General features: G+C 33.1%; 1 protein-coding gene across 5 annotated transcripts in view; it reads right to left on the bottom strand.

Annotated features, from left to right (window-relative positions):
- KCNT2 (potassium sodium-activated channel subfamily T member 2) overlaps nucleotides 1–18,832 on the bottom strand; it is a 373,164-nt gene that overhangs the window by 8,382 nt on the left and 345,950 nt on the right. For 3 of the 5 annotated variants that reach the window (XM_082425465.1, XM_082425466.1, XM_082425467.1), the window contains one exon: nucleotides 18,527–18,827. In XM_082425465.1, the coding sequence (XP_082281591.1) occupies nucleotides 18,527–18,827 (301 nt within the window). The remainder of the gene's footprint in view (nucleotides 1–18,526; nucleotides 18,828–18,832) is intronic. The other 2 variants (XM_082425468.1, XM_082425469.1) reach the window with 1 other exon arrangement.

Raw genomic sequence — 18,832 nt, 5'->3', positions numbered from 1 at the left:
AGCAGGATTGTGTATATAACTTTGGCTATTTTCAAATTACTGCCACTGGAAATATCTGACAGGGACTCATTTTTTGTTCCAATAGATGTTAAAAATAAAGTATCTAATTCTGTTCAGAACAACCACAGTTATAATCTACCTTGTAAGCTATTACACTGAAAAAGTATTTCTGTTAATGAAATAGCTAGACAGGATGTTTACTTAATTTATTATGCTTTAATAATTATAAAAAAAAATTGTGGTTATAAATGGCCATCCCAGACAGGAACATTCATATGGGAATTCTGCGAAAAATCATCTAATGTCATCGTGTTTAATAAACACAACAGAAATGTACCTAAAAAGCACGAAGGCCCTAAATACGTTTGACTTCCTTACATGATATATCTGATATGAGACATGGTAATGTTCTTGCCAAATGCAAAGAATCCCATGGAACAGAATTCAATTGTAAGTTTTAAGGGAAGTGTACCACGGGATCCTTTGTTTTTTCTCTAAAACAATACATATTTTAAAAATAAAAAGCTGTGCCCTTTAAGTTTTGTCAATTCACCCTGAAAACATCATCAGACTTCAAGTATGGAGAACTGAATCGGCACTGAAAAGGAAAAGAAAATAGCTTTGGGATTGAGATTTTTTTAGCTGCTAAGGCTATGAGAAGGTGTAAATATAAAGCCACATGGACACATAATAAATATTAATCTTCCCAAGGGTAAAGTTTTTAGGCTGGGAGGGTACTGTTTCAAACCCTGCTCTAGAGCCATAGTACTCATCTAGCCACTTCAGTTGCAGACAAACTTGGTTCCTAAAAGTAGTACTAAATTTTGCAGTTTGATCCAAAATCTAAGAATATATTTCATGCTAATAGAGATATATCAATACTCAAGTAGCTGCCTAAAATTAAAGACCTTTTTTAGGCCAACACAGCTGATCCTGATAATTTCCTACACTGGAAAATATATATTATTTTCATAAAATAACATCTACCACTAGGTTTAACTAGAAACCTGTCACTTGACTGTGAAAGACAGTAATTTCGCTTATGATTTTTCAAGTTGATATCCAGATGTGCCTTATGCTTAAGTCTGTAAATGAACATCCTTATCTTACAAGAAAGATAAACTGCAGTATAATTGAACCCACCATAAGTTTGCCAGTAAAGCTATTATAATCATAAGATTATCAAATTAATACTCAAATAAAGGAATATATTCGGTTGCATATTCCAGGGGCAGACACAAGGAGCTGTATCCTGTCATGGGGATAAGGTTGCCAGGCAAAATAGAGAATGCCCTGTGAAATCTGAATTTCAAATTAAAAATTAACAATTTTTTAGCATATATATATATATCCCAACTATTATAGGTAACACGCTTATACTAAAAATTATTTGTTGTTTATCTGAAATTTAAATTTAACTGGGAATCCTGTATTTTTACTTGCTAAATCTGCCAATCATACCTGGGGGACGGGGTGGACGGCTAATTCAATCAGCTGGAGCTTGGAATTCCAATGAATATATAACGATGAGCTTACTCCAAATAAGGTGCAATTTCAACTCAAAGCATATTGTACTGGCAGAAGATTATCAGAATCATCTTTCTACATAAAAAGCAATTTTGACTTATGTATTCTTTTTGAGAAATTTCCCCCTTGTGTGAATTTCCACAATAGCTAAACAAAAGAACAGAGGTTAACAGTGCATTCTGGAGACTAAAGCAGGATGCCCTGAAATGTGATAGGCCATTAGAAAATCTCCACCTATTTGGCTATGTATAACTCAATTTCTCATGTAAACAGTGGCACTGTTGAAGTCTCTTATGTAAAGCAGTGAACATTATTGAACAGTGGCATTAGAGGGAAAACAATTTTAACAAATAACTTCTCAGTTAATATTGATACTCAACCCTTCTCCTTGATTATTAACATGATGTTGTACTCATTTTTGGTTCCGGGATGAAGTCAAAATCTTATTCGTGACTTGGTATGCCTGTTACAAATGTAAAAACTGTCTAGATAACTGAGAACTTTACAGCACTAGATATAACTATCGTGTCTGTTCAAGTAGATAGTTTGATTTTATCTTTCTGAAGATTTTTGTTTTGCCATGGACTCCAGGAATTGGAGCAAACATTTTGCTGATGTGCTCAATTCAATGATCCCATAAGGTTTATATGGAAACGTGGGTAACATCACAGTCAGAATTCATCACTCCTGGTCTTTCCTCACCTACCCCTCACTGACCTCCTCAGTGTTAACAGAATTAAAATAAATTGCTGAGTTCAAAGCTGTTCTCTCTTTCCTTCTGATGCCTGCCTTGCTGTAGGGTTTACCCTTGTCTGCTTGTTCTCTGCCGTGCTGCTCTGTCTGGAAGTCCTACAGTTCACTCTCTTTCACTTTGTGATTTTATGTTTAAGGATTAGACAGTGAGCTTTTAAAAGCCCATTGTAGTCATCTATCAAAATCACATTCAACAATCTAGTTTTATCAGCCCCAAGTCTGGTATTTTTGTCTCTACCAGTTATTCCCTACATATTTTTTAGTTATTTCTGAATTCTGGAGGGGGAAATATGGTAGGTTTCCTGTATTTTTAAGACCCTATCATAGTCATCACCATTGGTGGTGGCAAAGACATGAATGGATTAAATCTCTTGGGACTTCCCTGGAGGTCCAGTGCTTAAGACTCCACGCTTCCAAAGCAGGGGGCGTGGGTTTGATCCCTGGTTGGGGAACTAGGATCCCACATGTCGTGCAGGCAGCCAAAAAAAAAAAAAAAAATTGCAGATTGACCCTCCATATCTGTGGGTTCCGTATCTGCAGATTCAACCAACTGAAGATCAAAAGGCTCTTTACCACAAGTATAATCACATATTTAGCGAAGAAAATAAATTTACTTAGGAAAATTTGGCTCATGAAACAGAATTGAGATTTTTATCTCCTACCCAGCAAAAATATCTACTAAGGAAATCTATTGTGAGGATATTCAATGTGTTCTTAATAAGCAATCTCTGACCTTGATAAAATAAAAAGCACTATATCATTTAAAGTGTCTTATAGAAATTATTGTTCAACATTGACATACTTATCTTAATAAAACTATTCTTCTTTGAAAAGTTGAAATAAATGAGGTAGAATACTGAAAACTTTAAAAGAAATTTGAGAGTCAAGTTAAACAACTACTAGTAGTATTTACCAAGAAACTTATTTTGCTGTATTAATTAGCATATGTAATTATTCAATTGAAATCTTCATATAGGAAATACTCTGCATAGAGTGTTTCAGGTAAATAGATCATAGCAGAAAGGATACAGGTGTATATTCCTATTGTTCTTACATAATAATTGATTGAGTCCCATTCCACACACATGAGTTTCATATTTTTGTTTTGTTTCAGTTTTTAAAACGTCCCTTTTTTTTTTTTTAAAAAAGTCCCTTTTGAAGTATTTTAAAAGCAGTTTTAAAAGAGAATAAAATTTGATAAAATAAATTTAAATCTTACATGTATTTGTGTAGGTTTCGTTAAATAAGACTGCCAAAAACACACATCCATTGTGTACTGTTATCAGAGAAGCATTTCAAAGAATACAAAGGCATCAATGAAAAGCTCTGTTAAGAACAAAGACCATGAAACCAGAGGGCTTGCGTTGAAATCCTGGTTTCCCAATTATGCGGAGACCTTAGGCACATTACTTAATTTCTTAATCTTTCTCTGTTCAGTTTCCTCACCTGTAAAATGGGGTAGCAATAGTTTTTTGTCTTAAAGCTTATTATTAAAATTAAATGATAAATGAATAATAAGTATAATTTAACATTAATATATCAGAATAAATATACAGTTCTTAGAATCAATTCTGATTCAGAATATCAAGTGCTGTATAAAGGTTGCTTATTATTATCAGAGCAGGCAAATTCAATCCATAACTTGTAAATAATAATTGTACCTATATTGTGATGTGAAGGTGTTGGCATGCAAAGATAGGGGAAGAAAAGTTTGCAACAAAGAACAACAAATGGGAAAGGCTGAAATAGTTGAGTTTAAGTTGCAGAAAGCAGGTCCTTGAGAATGGACTAAACAAGGAGGAGTTAATTGGAGACAATGTCGAAAGGGCAAGCTGGGTCCAGACCCTGGAGAGCTTTAGAGACCTTCATCAGAAGTTTGAATTTTAGTCTAAAGGCACAGGGAAGCCACTGAAAAGTTGTAAGGATGGGAGGTTTGGAGGCATGATCTGATTTTGTGTTGAGTATATCACTTTGGCTGCTCTGTGGGAAATGGACTTTGAGGGGGCTCAAATTTGCTCTCAGGGATAGTAGGCGAATAGTACAGAAGCCCAGGGGAGAGATGATGGTGGCTTGGGAGCAATGGAAATACAGGAAATTTGGGAGGAAGGAGGGAAAGATAGACGGAGAGCTTGAGAGAGAAAGAGAGCCATAGAGAGAGAAAGGGAGGGGAGGGGAGAGCAGAGTGAAGGAGGGAGGAAGGTAGGGAAGAAGAGATGGAGGTGTTTTAGGATGGACACCACAGCATATCTGAATGCTGATGGAAAAGGCAAGTAAAAAGGAAGAAATTGGTCTGTACCAGCGTGAGAGCATATTTTTTCTTCAGTGACACAAGAAATACCAGAGAAAATACTCTCCGTTGCACAGCGCTTATCTCCTCAACAGGGTCCAGTCCAAGTAATTGGTAATAGTACAACCTAGTGATGATTTCACTTTCCCCTCACCTGAATTTCCATCCACATTATGTGTTATCCACCTATGTAACGGGTTAGCTTTTCAGTGCTGGTTTAACTGGTTCATGTATTCCAGTTTAGTATCAAACTGTGATTATGAGTACAACTATTTTGTTCATTTTACTGAACTTACCAGTCTATTTTCAGGGAAAAAAAGGTGGCTAGAGGTACAGATAAAAGAATAAATATATTTAATCACCTCTACTTAAAATGATTTTCATTACCTTTCGATAATTTGCAACTACTTTATGATACACAAGATAAAAAACAAGAAGTATACTCTCTTAACCTCCCTTCATATAAACATCCATAAATCAAGATGAGATGAAACAATTAGCCAAACAAGAAGAATGATACAAAGCAAAGCTTCAGAAATCACTCATTTTCAACTGTCATGAGCCTCCCCATCACTTACTAGCTTCACACACAAAACTAGTTACTTTAGACTCAATTTTCCTTTAAAATGGAGTATTTGATATTTCTTAACATTTAAAAAACTACATTACCACCTTGTATAAATAGTAAAAGACCAAAACCCCCTTGCTATTTTTTAATGTGATAGAGAATTCAAAAAAAGTGAATAATGTGTCTAAAAACATACTATTTCTTCAATGGTTCAGGTTCAGTTTTGTTTTGTTAAAATGCTTTCTCCACTGCCCCCGCTCCCCTAAACAAGTATTGACCTTTAGAGCTATTATGTGTCCCTAGTGAATGGAAACTGCTCAATAAATGCTAGTTTCTTTGAAAATACTATTACAATACTTTACATTAAGTGATGTGGGCTGAAACAGTAGAGATTGTCTGCAAAGTAACAGACACAGGTACACTTTAAAAAATAGAACATTAATTACATTCCCAAATAATGCGTTCAATATATTTTCAGGTGAATACTTCTAAATTTAAAACTATGGTCTAGCTGATAATCTGAAAAAGTAAAATAAATACACTTCTATACAGAAAGTCCAAAAGGTTTTGGAAAGACCTTATTTATTTTCATTTTAGTAGTTGGATACACTACTTTAAACTTAAAGGTACTTCACCTGAAATAGTATCTGAGATTGAAAAAAAATGTATTGAATGTATTATCTGAACAATTTAAAAATAAGTATATAGCATGTTTTTCGGTTTTGCAGCTAACCTGTAGTACCACCGTATGACTTACCAGAGGCATTTTTATGATTAGTTGAAAATCATAATTTATCACATGATATTCATTATTTTATTCTCTAATTCAGTCATTTAATAATGTTAACTGGGCATGATTATAGTCACAAATAATTCTAAATCTGGGGACAGCAATGAACAAGATAGGCAAAGTCTATATAATTACCTTTAACACGTTAACTGTAAACTTCCTATATGATTTTAAGCATATCATTTAAGGTATCTTTGGATAATCATCATTGTTCTGTTTATCTCATAGACTTATTGGTAAAACAAAGTAAGAAATTTACTAATTCCAAATGCACATTCAATGAGTTTTGATATATGCATAGAAGAGTGCAAACTCTACCATAATTACAACACAGAACATTTCTATAATGACAAAAAGATCCCTCTTACCCTTTTGCAGTCAATTCCCACCTTTCACCTCCAACCCCTAGAATCAATGATTTCTATGAACAACAACTCTGCTAAGATCTTACAGTGTGTTTCTGTGTGGCTTTTTTTTCCCTTTGTGTAATGTTTTTGTCAGGCATCCAAGTTATTGTATGGACCTACTTTAATATTAATATAGCCACCCCACTTGTCTATGGATTTGTGATTACATGAAATATAATTGTATGCTTTTACTTTTAATCTATTTCTTTGTTCACATTTTAAGTGGGCTTCTTTTAGGCAACACAGAGTTGGATATTGCTTCTTTTAATCCCATCTGATGCCTTCTGCCTTTTAATTGAAATGTTTAGTCTATTTATATTTAATATAAATATAGTTGAGTTTAAATCTACCATGCTGCTAGCTGTGTTTCACTTGTCCCAGATGTTCTTTGCTCCTCTTTTCTTTTTTCCCTGCCTTCTTTGGATTAATTGAGGTTTTAAAAAGCTCTTCATATGATCATTCCATTTTATTTGCAGTATTAGTTATTAGTTATATCTCTGATTTAGTTGTGTTGTAGTTTCTCTAGATCATGGGTTGGCAAATTTTTTTTCTGTAAAGAATGAAATAATAAACATTTCAGACTTTTCAGGCCATATGAGCTCTGTTTTACTTATTAAACTTTTTAAACTGTAAAGTGAAAGCAGCCATAAAAAATACAAAAACTAGCAAGAATGGTTGCTTTTTTTTTTTCTCCAAAAACTGCTGTGCTGCAGTTTGCTGTCCCCTGCTCTAGGGTCTAAAATATACAGCTTTAACTTTTCGGTATCTACTCTTAAATAATACACCACTTCACATGTAATATAACAAGCTTACTACATTATAGTTCTATTTCTTCCTTATTATTTGAGTTATTACTGCCATACTTCTTTGCTTCTATATATGCTATGAACCTTACAATGTTTGTTATAAACAGTAAATTATCTTTGAACAAAATTTTAAAAATAGAAATGTATCTTTTACATTTTCCCACATACTTACTTATTTTGTTTAGATCTAACTTTCCACTTGGCATCATTTTCCTTCTATCTTAAGAACTTCTTTGAACAATTTTTTTAGACTGCAGAGCTGCTGTTGACAAATTTTCTCAGCTTTTTTCCCTAAAACTGTCCTTACTTGCTTTTAGTTTAGAAAGATATTTTTACTATGTATAGAGTATTAGGTAGACTATTTTTTCCAGTACTCTAAAGAAGTTTCTCAACTGTGATTTGGTTTGAGAAGTTTCTGACAAGAAGTTCGCTATTGTCCTTTTATTTGTCTCTCATTCAAAATAAAAAAAGACTTCTTCCTCTGGCTTCTTTTGAGGTGCTTTATCATTGGCTTTCGGCAACTTTTTATATTGTGTCTTGGCATTATTTTATTTGTTATATTTATATTGCTTGAGTTTCACTGAGCTTCTTAGATCTTGAATAGAGTTCCCATCAAATTTGGAAAAAAATGTTGGTCATTATTTCTTCAAATATCCATTCTCTTCCTCCTTCTGGTACTCCAATTACATGATTATCTGATATTGTCCCACAAGTAACTAACACTATTTTTTCAAGGTTTCTTTCTTTTCTTCTCTATTCTGCATTTTGGATAGTCTATTGCTATGGCTTTATGTTCATTGATATTTTCTTCTGCAGTAGCTATTCTTATGTACATCCCATCAATAAAATAAAAGTATACATTTTATTTTGAACACTGCATTACAAATTCTAAACTCTAATAAGAGTTTCATATCTTCAATTTCTCTCCTTATCATTCTCCTGTTTCCCTCTACCATCTTAAACATATAGACAATATAGACAATATTGTAATAACTACCTAATATTCGTGTTTTCTGAATCTGTTTCTGCTGATTGATCTTTTTCTACTGGTACAGGTCATATTTTCTAATTTGGGGTCCACTTACATGACTTCCAGTCTGTAAAAAGCTCAACTCATTTGTTAACCTTTTCTTGGGTAACAAAGTTATATGCTAATTTTTTCCAACATCTGCACACACTGATTTATATTTTTTCTAGTTATTTAAATTGAGAGCATAAACAGTCATCATAAATGGAAATTTCTTCTTACTGTTTCAATGCATTTCGAAAGCTCATTCTTTGCTCTCATTGACTATTTATACTCAACTCATAATAAAATGTTGGAAGTAAAAAGTTCACTCAACCAATTAAATTTTTTTCTCAATGACAAAAAAATATTTTATTTTATTCAAATGGCCACTTACACTTATGCCAAAACACAATATTTGAATTTCCAGTTATAAAGATAAAATATATGTATATTTAAGTGCAATTAAGTTAACCATGGTGTTAAATTATGTAAAAATATTGATATCATTGAGAAATTAATGTTCTGGGAAGGATATGATATGACTCTATGAAACAAAACTTTATAGTTTTACTTTAGGGATATATGGAAAATTCATTGCAGAAATAATTTCATTTACCATAAATCATTATCAGCTCACCAATTACCTCCTTTGAAAGCTTCATTACTTTAACTATTAAGAAAACCATTGAGTATGTTTCTTTCTATTAACATTCTATATACAGAATGAGATTAACATAAAAACCATGGATTTATCCTTCTGTGTCTGCCTGCCACCCTGTGAGAATGGGTCATTTCTAGAAACATTAAATCGTCCATTTTCTAGAAATCTATACCAGCAGTATATACTGATTGTGCATGTCAACACTATTGTACTCTTATATTGGGAGATGGAAAATGACATATTTCAAAAATCAATAAAAATCCAGTGTCAATTTCTTTTGAAATAATAAATTGTTGTTGAAGTCATTACAGTGATCTCAGATACTTATGTTATTCCTCCTAAATACTAAATGTTGTAAAACACGTTAGAAAAATATCTAGATTTGATGGCTTTTCCCTCTTTGGTAATTTGTTTTAGGATAAATTTGTAAGTAATCCTTTACTAGAAAAAGTTACCTGACCTATTGTTTAGAATTTGGGGGAATTTTTTATTAAAAGCCTATATGAAAATGGTCAATGATTTATAAAAGAGTCTAAAAATAGAAGTTGACGGTTTTACTATTACTATTACTGCTACTATTACTACTACTGCCATCACCATATATATCATACATTTGGGTGGGAATAACAATCCTTTCTTGTTATTTTTGCTTGCTTCTATCCCATAAGAAAGAGGATGACTAAGAATTAAGTCACCATATTAACTATAAAAAAAGCTCTTGGTTAACCCATCCATTATTTCAGGCAAATTATGAATTTACTTAACAAAGAAACTAAGGCTTCCTGATGGATGTAATGAAAGCCCTGTCTAACTAGAAGTTACTCTTTGTCACTTAAAAGGATTTCATTTTTTTCCCCCTTGGCATTCCCTCATTTACTAACAGTATGAAACGTAAAACAAACCATGTCACAATCAGCTAGAATCTGCAGCAGCGGTCACACCAGGAATACTTACTTGCCGATTTATAATATTAAAATATATTATATTTTATATAATACAAAATATCTTATAATATAAATATTGAATATTAAAAAATGCATCATTCTAAGTGCTAATCATTAAGAATCTGTAAACAATTTTCAAGAATAGCTCTTAGTGAGTATGAAAGCCAAATAGATTGTTAAAGAATAATGCCAGTTATTAACAGAAAAAAAATAACTATATATTTGCAGCACAGTTTATAGACTGAAAAATCTTTTGTCACATGCATTCTATTATTTCATATCTCACCCCTTCAGAAGATCTGATTACCCTGATTTGATGGTTGAAGAACATGAAGTTCAGGGACACAGTGACTTACCCAAGGACACATGGCCAGTTAGTATATAATGCCATGATCTTTGAGGTAAGTAAGTTTTTAAAGTTATATCGAAGATGTTTTCAAAAAAATTTCAATGAAAAGCAGGCAGAATTTGTAGATTGTCATGTTATTTAATTTCCCAAGACAGGCAGGTCCTCAAATTCTGTCTCCCAAACCCTTGGGGCCAGATGTGTACCAGAACTGAAATTTTTAGATTTAGAAAGTAATATTGGGCACATAATGTATTTCATGTAATACGCTCAGTTGGGCCTGAAGCAACAGAAAATTTCATATTTCTGTAGCAAACATATGAATATTCACCATAAATCTGATAAAGGATACAAAGAGTTTCAAGCAGTTTGGATCAGGTTCAGCATTTATACAAGTTTTAGTGTCAAACCTGCTTACAAATTCAGTCTTCAGAAATTTTGGATTTTAAAATTGCAAGTGAGGGATTATATACCTGTTACCTCATTAATGTCTTTTTGGCGATAGGTATATGTTTATCTTAGTTAATACACACACAAGCATTTATAGTATTTCAACCTAACCTGTAGAGGTAGGCATGTCAGGAAATATTAAAAATGTTATCCTCTAGTTTTTAAGAATTACCTTTCTTCTGGAATTGAATACTATAAAAAACAAGTGAGAGGTAATCCATGCCTTCAGGAAGCATGGTTAATTATCAAATATTAATTTAGTGACTTTTTAGATTTTAAGTATTTTTTTCAGTGTTACTTTATGATTTCCTATTATTTGAGATATAAGTAAGTTTTTCTTTAAATAGTATAAAAATAACTTTTCTAATGTATCATTTATAAAGCAGCACTGTTCTACAAGTTTGACCATTTGAAGTAATTTTCATGCAAACACTTAGTTGAAAGCTAAATTCAGAAAGAGGACAGAGAAAGAGAATCCAGGAAAGGCTATTGCTGTAGATAAAGCAGGGAAAATAAGAATCCTTTGTATGTTACAGTGTTCTCAGAAAAGGGGTAGAGAAGGAGAAATGTGTGGAGAGTAAATGTGAGGTAATAATGCACAGACATGGAATGTAATTAGTAGATAAAAGAAAGAACACAAGAGAAAAGGTGAAGACTAAGGGCGGTGTGTGTGTGCATGCACGTGTGTGTGCGTGTGTGTTTCTGCTGGGATTACGGGAAGGAGACCTGATTTCCTTGGAAGAGGAACTAAGAGAAAGGAAAGGGAGAAACATGAAAGATTAGGAAAGAGTGGGATTAGATGACAGAATATGGATTTGAAGGAGCCAGGAAGAAGTAGGATTAAAAGCATAGGAAAAGAATCCTTTCTTTTCATCTGGAGCAAACAAGCTAATTATAAAATTAATTCAGAAGAAGAAGCATCCAAATATAGCTAGGCAAATATTGAAGAACAAGAGTGCAGTGCTCCTAGCCTTACCAGATATCAAAGACTCTAATTAAAACAGTAGGTGTTTTTGTCAGAAGAGGCAGACAGACCATTGTAACACGACAGAAAATATAGAAATAGACCCAATAACAAGTACAAATTTAGGATCTGCTAAAACAGGATCTAAAAATCAATAGAATGGGGTGTGCATTTTAATAAGTGGTATTGTATAACTAAATATGAAAAAATATCTTAGATAATACAAAACTGTGTTCCCTTGCTCACCATATATACCAGGATAAATTCCAAACAGATGGGATATTTAGATGTAAAATGTGAAACCAAATAAGTAATTGAAAAAAAAAACGTAGAAGAATTTCTCTCTAAATTGGAAGAGAGAAGAGTGTTCCTATTACTTAAAATTGATCAGTAATAATGCAAATGCTTTAAAAATTGGATTAAAATATTAAATAATGAAAGTAAAGGAAAAAGACTAAGCTAAGAAAGAAATATCTGCAATTAATATCCATAGTTCTAATTTACCTAATATATAAGCACCACTAAAAATATTAAGAACAAAAAATAAATCTATAAAAATTGGCTAGATATAAATAATTCACTAAAAATGACTCTTAACCACATGAAAGGATGCTTGACCTCATCAGAATAAGAAGGCATGCTGAGATACCACTTAAAAAATCTATCAGATTAGCAAAACATGCAAAAGTCTAACAACACATTCTGTTGACAAGGTTTTGAGAAAACGGTCTCTCATACTTTGCTGGCAGAAATGCAAAATCGTACATATTTAAGGAGGAAAATTTTTCCAATAGCAAAATTTTATATGTATATACACATTTAATCTTTAATCCAGTAATCTCACTTTTAGATATCCATCCCAAAGACACACTGAGAAAAAACACAGAAAGATGTAGGCATGTGCCTATAAATTGCAAGACTTTGTAATTAGAAAAGACAGAAAGGACTAGCTTAATAGACTATGATACATCTGTACAATGGAGCATTAGGCAGCTGTAAAAAGAAATAAGAACTATTTCTATATTCTACTAAATCAGTGATCTCCAGGATATACTGTTAAGTGAAAGAAGCAATGTGGGAAAAAAAAGAAAGGAACATATGATGCTACCATACATATTTTTAAATTTATAATTAAAAAATGGAAGGATAAACCATAAAGTTAAAAAAGGTTACTCACGGAGGAGAAGGAGATTGTGTGGCAGTGACAGGGACAGATGTTAAATTTCTTTGAGTATGACTTGTATTAAATATTTCTCTTTGGACTGTGTACATAGTTTACATAACTAAAAAACAAAATTAAATTTTAGAAAAAGCAATTCTTAAACACTGAAAACAGAAATGAGTCTAAATTTATATCCAATTGATAGTATAACCACATCAAGAAGAACTTTTCCAAGACTTAGAATAATTTTACTAAACATCCCTATTGGGCTAGTCTATAAAGTAAAGAATGCATAAAAAATGCATTTTTAGCAATTATAGTATTAATGTTAGCATTATATTATTATTCTGAGACTGTTTTATGTATATTGTGAAAAATACAATATGATTTTTTATAATTCCATCATTTCTATTGTTATTGACAAGCAGTAATCTAGGTGTAGGAAAAAGAAAGTACAGATATAGGACAGAAAAAGTTAAATAAAATCCCTATAGCCTGCATTTTAATTGTAAGTATCCATATGAACTGGTGAAATAGTTTACCTATCTACCTATCATCTATCTATCTATCTATCACCTGTCTATCTATCTATCTATCATCTATCTACCTAATCTTTTAGCTCTCGACTGAAAAACTCAGAAAAAGTGACAAACACAATACAAATGAACATCTCTGAAACTTTGTTTAATCTTGAAATACCATTTCCCACTAAAAGAGACAGGATCGTTGCAGGGATGGCTTATTTTATGTGGGGAGCATTTAGTCCTACAGAGAGCAAGGGAAGTCGATCACAGACGGTTGATGTCATGACAAAAGGACCCAGGAGGCTATTTGAAGAAGCTCCCACTGGCCAAATTTAGAACAACATGATGAATAATCTAATAACATATGGATTAAAACATATAAAATATATTTAAATCTAGGAGTTCATAATAATAACAAAAAAATGGTTAAAAAAAGAAAAGGCAGGGAATAGAATGGGCCAATTTAGAGTGGAAATTCAGAGTCTAGAAAACCAAAGGACAGAAAGTGAGTTTCTTCAAGAAATAGATTGCAGTAGGAAAAATACAAAATGAGGGAAATTAAAAATGATTTAACAAACTTGTCACCCATCTCCATGCACAGACCTTCATTAATCCTGATTTAAATAAGTCTAAAAAAATTATGACATTTTTGAGGTCACTGGAAATTTGAACAAGTGAATACTCGATGATATTAAAATTATTTTTAAATGTGAAAATGGTAGGTGACTATATTTTTTAAACTAGTACTTAAATGATAGAGGTATCTACTGAAATATATGAGGCCTGAAATTTACCTGAAATTAATGAGACGTGAAGGAAATTGGTGGGCATATACATGGAAGAAAATAGGCCATGAGTTCATAATTGTTGAAGCAGAAAAATGAGTATACGTGGGTTCGTTATACTTTTCTCTCTACATTTATTCATGCTTGAAATTTTCTATATTACTTTTTTTTTTAAATCAAGAATAAGACAGAAACGTTAGTCTCGCACAGAAAGGACACCTTTTCCTCTGAAGCTGCAAACATTCTGGCGTATTTTTAAAACACTCACCCTTCCACTCTTGCCATCATTCTCAACAGATGATTATACCTCTTACTATCACGTGAAATATTACTCAACTTCCTGTCAAAATACCTACCTGTTTATGCATTTTAAAACAGTCAGCTTTTCCTCACTTCCAAGTATCTAAGCAAGGGCTCCAACTGTGATCTCTATCCTGTATTTTCTTTCAACTTCTCCACTGGTGGCTTAATCTTATTTAAACATGCTCTTACCTCTCTGACCCTAAAAAAAAAAAAAAAAAAAAAAAGTAGTCCCTCTTCCCTCTCCACTTTCTCATCCAGATTCTTCCAGATTTCTCACCTCTCCTTCACAATGAAATTTCTTAAAAAACATCCACTGAGTCAGAGAATAGTTGTCTCTCAAAAGACATTTGCCTTGTCTTCTTAAATATTAGATTTAGGCCACTGAAAATGAAACATACTTGCTTGCCAATGGGACATAGTGGAAATGGTGTACACAACTACTTGGTAATATCTTTTAATTGAGGAGACAACCCTTTCTTCTCTGGTCTCTGCCTCCTTCCTCCTGGATGGAATTTCAACATACGTCTTGAACCGTGATATGACTTTGGCAATGGAAACAATAGATCATGGAGCAATAAGACAGAAGACTAAATTTTCAACATCTTGAGGTCCCTAATATATGAAATCCACTATATCTAGATCTTAATTCATCCTCAAGCTACTCAAATCTGGCTTTCATACATGCTATCCAACTGATACTATCCTCACCAAGGTCAGCAATGACCTATCACTATACTTTCTGCACTATTAATCATTCCCTCCCATTTCTCTACTGCAAAATTTCAACATTTTTTTCATATCATAAAACACATAGGACATACAAGTTTATATTACATTGGGGTAGCAGACAAACTTACTTTTGACTAGAAGTGACCAGCTTCTGACCAACCCAGGCCCCACCTGGCCTTTGAAAGGTATAAAGAATCGATGTAACAATAAAACACGTAACCAACTGATAGCATATTATTGTAATATGACACATCTTTTGGGTAATTCAGTTCAAGACACTTCAGCCTCTTGTTTTATAAAGAAAATACTTCTTCCCTTAACATTCCAGAAAAGTATTTTCTAGAGTTCTCTTGTAGTCCTTCACCTGGGGTTATTCCATCTACTTCTATGACCTTACTTAAAATCTATAGGCTGATGACTCCCAAGTCTATATACACATCTCATTTGTTCTTCTTGAGCACCAGACAGCAGAAATCTAGCCTCCTTTGTATCATTATCCATTTGAAATCTTCCAGGCACCCAAATTAAATGTATTATCTTCACCCCCAAAGTATTCCCCTTCTTCTAAGCTCAGTGAATGTCACCACCATGCACTTACTTGCTCCAGCTAGAGCCCTCAAAAGTCATCTTTTGACTTTCCCTTTTCTCTCCTTTCTGTCTCATATCCAATAGGTCAAAAGAAATCTAGTCATTCTCTTGAATCAGGCGACACCTACTCAAGAAAAATCAGATTATGACTCGTGATTAAATCAATCATCATGCATTGTGTATAAAGCACTTAAAAATATTTCAAATCTGTAAAGCGCTACAAAATATTGACACTAACGTAGGAAAAATAAGTGGTCCAGTGGATACACAAAAATATATGGAGTCAAAAGCCACAAGTTAAAGGACTGACTTGAGTGTATACTAGGTTGGGAGACCCAAGTAAATCGTTTATATTTGAGACCCTGTTTTCTCATCTGTAAGCACTCCATTTGTTCATGCAATCAACATGCAGCTACTGGGTTCCTATGTGTCAGGAAATGTGTAATTGGTTTAGGGATACAAAGATTAAAGAATGAGTAAGACATTTCCTTTTTCCCAAAAAAAGAAAAAAGAAAGGCAAACATGTAAAATAATAATTGTCTCATAGCATGTATTCTGCTTGAAGACAACATTGCCCCCAAGGGTGCCAAATGTGTTGGTTTGTTTGTTTTTTGAGGTGGGCAAAAAAAAATTACTTTTTTAATGTATAAAGCACAGACAGACACACAGTACTTAGACAGATACACGGTAGATCTGTGGGATTAGTTAAATGCCAGTTCTGGGCTAAGCACATTATTATTCATTATCCCATTTGTCCTTCACAACAAAACCTACAACACAGGTATTATTATTTCTATTTCACAAATCAGAAAATGGCCTTGAGAAGTTAAATAATAACAAACAAACAAATCTACCAGCTGACACTAGAATATAAATTCCATAAATGCAGAGGTCTTGTCTGAATAGGTCATTGGTCTATTCTGAGTGCCTGGAACAGTGCCTGACACTAAGAAGGCAACCTAATAATATCTGTTGAATGGATGAATTATTGTGAGTTAGGAATAAATGGAGACGTTCAGAGGCCCATGATGCATTAGATTCCAAATCTTGTTTTCATAATCGCTATGTTATTAGAGGGTCCCAATACAGGACTTAGAACGGATTGATGGATCTATGGATAGATAGATGGATAGAATGGATGGAGAGAGAAAGAAGGAAAGAAAAGAGAAAAGAAGGTGGACAGTATCTGTTCTTCCTTCCTGTAAGAATTAGCATGAGAATTAAATTAATAAATTTACTTAAAAAAAAAAAAAGAGAATGGCTAAATGCAAGGTAACTGATAGAAGTTTTATTAGCAATAACATAATATGCTTCCCTAATGATTCACCCATGCAGTCAGTTCATGCATCTTGTGTCTCTCAGAGTCAAACTATTATTTGCCACACTGCTTTCAGGACCAGCCTGGGGTTATAATGTTCGTGAAACACAGCTGGAACTTGGATGGATAATCACTTACTAGAACTTTAAAAAAAAGAAAAAAAATACCTGAATAATAACTAGAAAAAGTACATGTAATTATAGGACTGTAAGAAGTACAATCATACTTAATGTCATTAAATTGGCAAAGAGCTCCTAATATAATTTTTAAATTAAGATTTTTTTCTTTTCATTTGCCTCAATATAAGACCTTTTGTGCTTATATTAAAATTATTGGTCATAAATGAGTCTGTACTACATTTTAAGTAAGGGAAATATCATTATGAATTTCAAGTACCTATGGAATCCTGACTTCAACATATTGCAACTTTATGTCCTCGAGCAAGATCTTTTACCTCTTGAACTTCAACTTCTTGAAGGGCAAAATAGGACACACATCTAATCAGTGTTTATAAGGAGTAATAAGAAAATATACATAAAGCACCTAACGCAATTCCTGGCACAGATTAGGTACTCAGTAAATATGCTTCCTTTTCTTGTTCAAAGAAACACGGGTAACTTCTTTTAAACTCCATCCAATTCAGTGATTAACATTTCTCCCTATGTACACTGTTTCAAGTTGAGACTTTAATAATAAAGATGAGATGGGGGCAAATATGGCATTTATTCTATGTTATCCTTAAAACCTACATGATACTGACATCTTAGCTCCTGATTTACCCAAGTTATGTATATATATACATATATATGTATATATATATAACAAAATAAAACACCTTATTTATTATTTGATTTTCTCATATGTTGACTAAATTTCCTTTAAATAAAATTCTTATAGTGATAAATGACATATTTTAAAATTGTCTTTGCATTATTTATTTAAGCTGTGCTATGTGCAATGTATCTATATTACAATCATATATCAACATAAGAGCATAGCAATCATTGGGACATATCTGCACTGTATGAGATCAAGCACTATCTGAGCTTCAGATTAAAGCTTTTGAAGATTCTTTGTTTCTGGATCACAACAAACTGAACAAATTTTATAAAAACATTTTGGTTCATCTGTGGCTCGTCCATTTAGTTACTTGTCAATGTCACACATTTATTTTATCCCAGGCCCTAAAATAAAATGTGGTTTGTGTGTGTGTGTGTTTGTGTGTAAAACAGACTTTGGAGCCAGACAGACCGGGATACAAATCTCAGTCAGGCTATTAACAAGCTAATTAGCAAGTTACTTGACTTAGTTTCCTTATCTCTAAAATGGAAGATTTTTTTGTGAAAATTAAAGTTAAGATAATTCTTGTAATGGGTTCAGCACAGTGTCTAGAGACCTGAGCAAATACTTAAAAATTTTAGGGCTCTCTTTTTAATATCATTGTTATAATTGTCTCTAGGAGATTAGACATGTGTTACTAGTCCCTTCAAATTGACCTGTGAAACAAAAATGTGATTCTTAAGTTACTAAATTAGAGCCGGCTCTGTTACAACTAGCTGCAAGAAATCACAAGTCCACATCATACAATACTTGTAAGGAGCATACCATATCCCACTGTAGAAAGACCCAAGTGTTTCATTCTATTTTTCACAAGTTCAGCAAGCTCTTGTCTTTCTGACCTCCTGTAGAGGTTCAGGCGCTGCTGGGTTATTTTCTCAGCTGTTTTACCGGAGTGTTTGGGACCTTTTCTGCTCAGTCTTCGGGCCCACTGCATGCTCTTCCTCCTTAGCAGGGGATGGTCGGACTGGTCACTGGATGTTGAGTTGCGGTGGTTACTTCGGTGGTGACCTTGCTCTTTGGCGTCTTTGGTATCTTCCCACTCTTCCACACTGATGGATATTTGAGACTTTA

The sequence above is a fragment of the Balaenoptera physalus genome (genome assembly GCF_965194825.1).
Source record: "Balaenoptera physalus genome assembly, chromosome: 1".
In the NCBI taxonomy this organism is placed as follows: Eukaryota; Metazoa; Chordata; class Mammalia; order Artiodactyla; family Balaenopteridae; genus Balaenoptera; species Balaenoptera physalus.
This window is presented reverse-complemented; position numbering and strand designations above follow the sequence as displayed.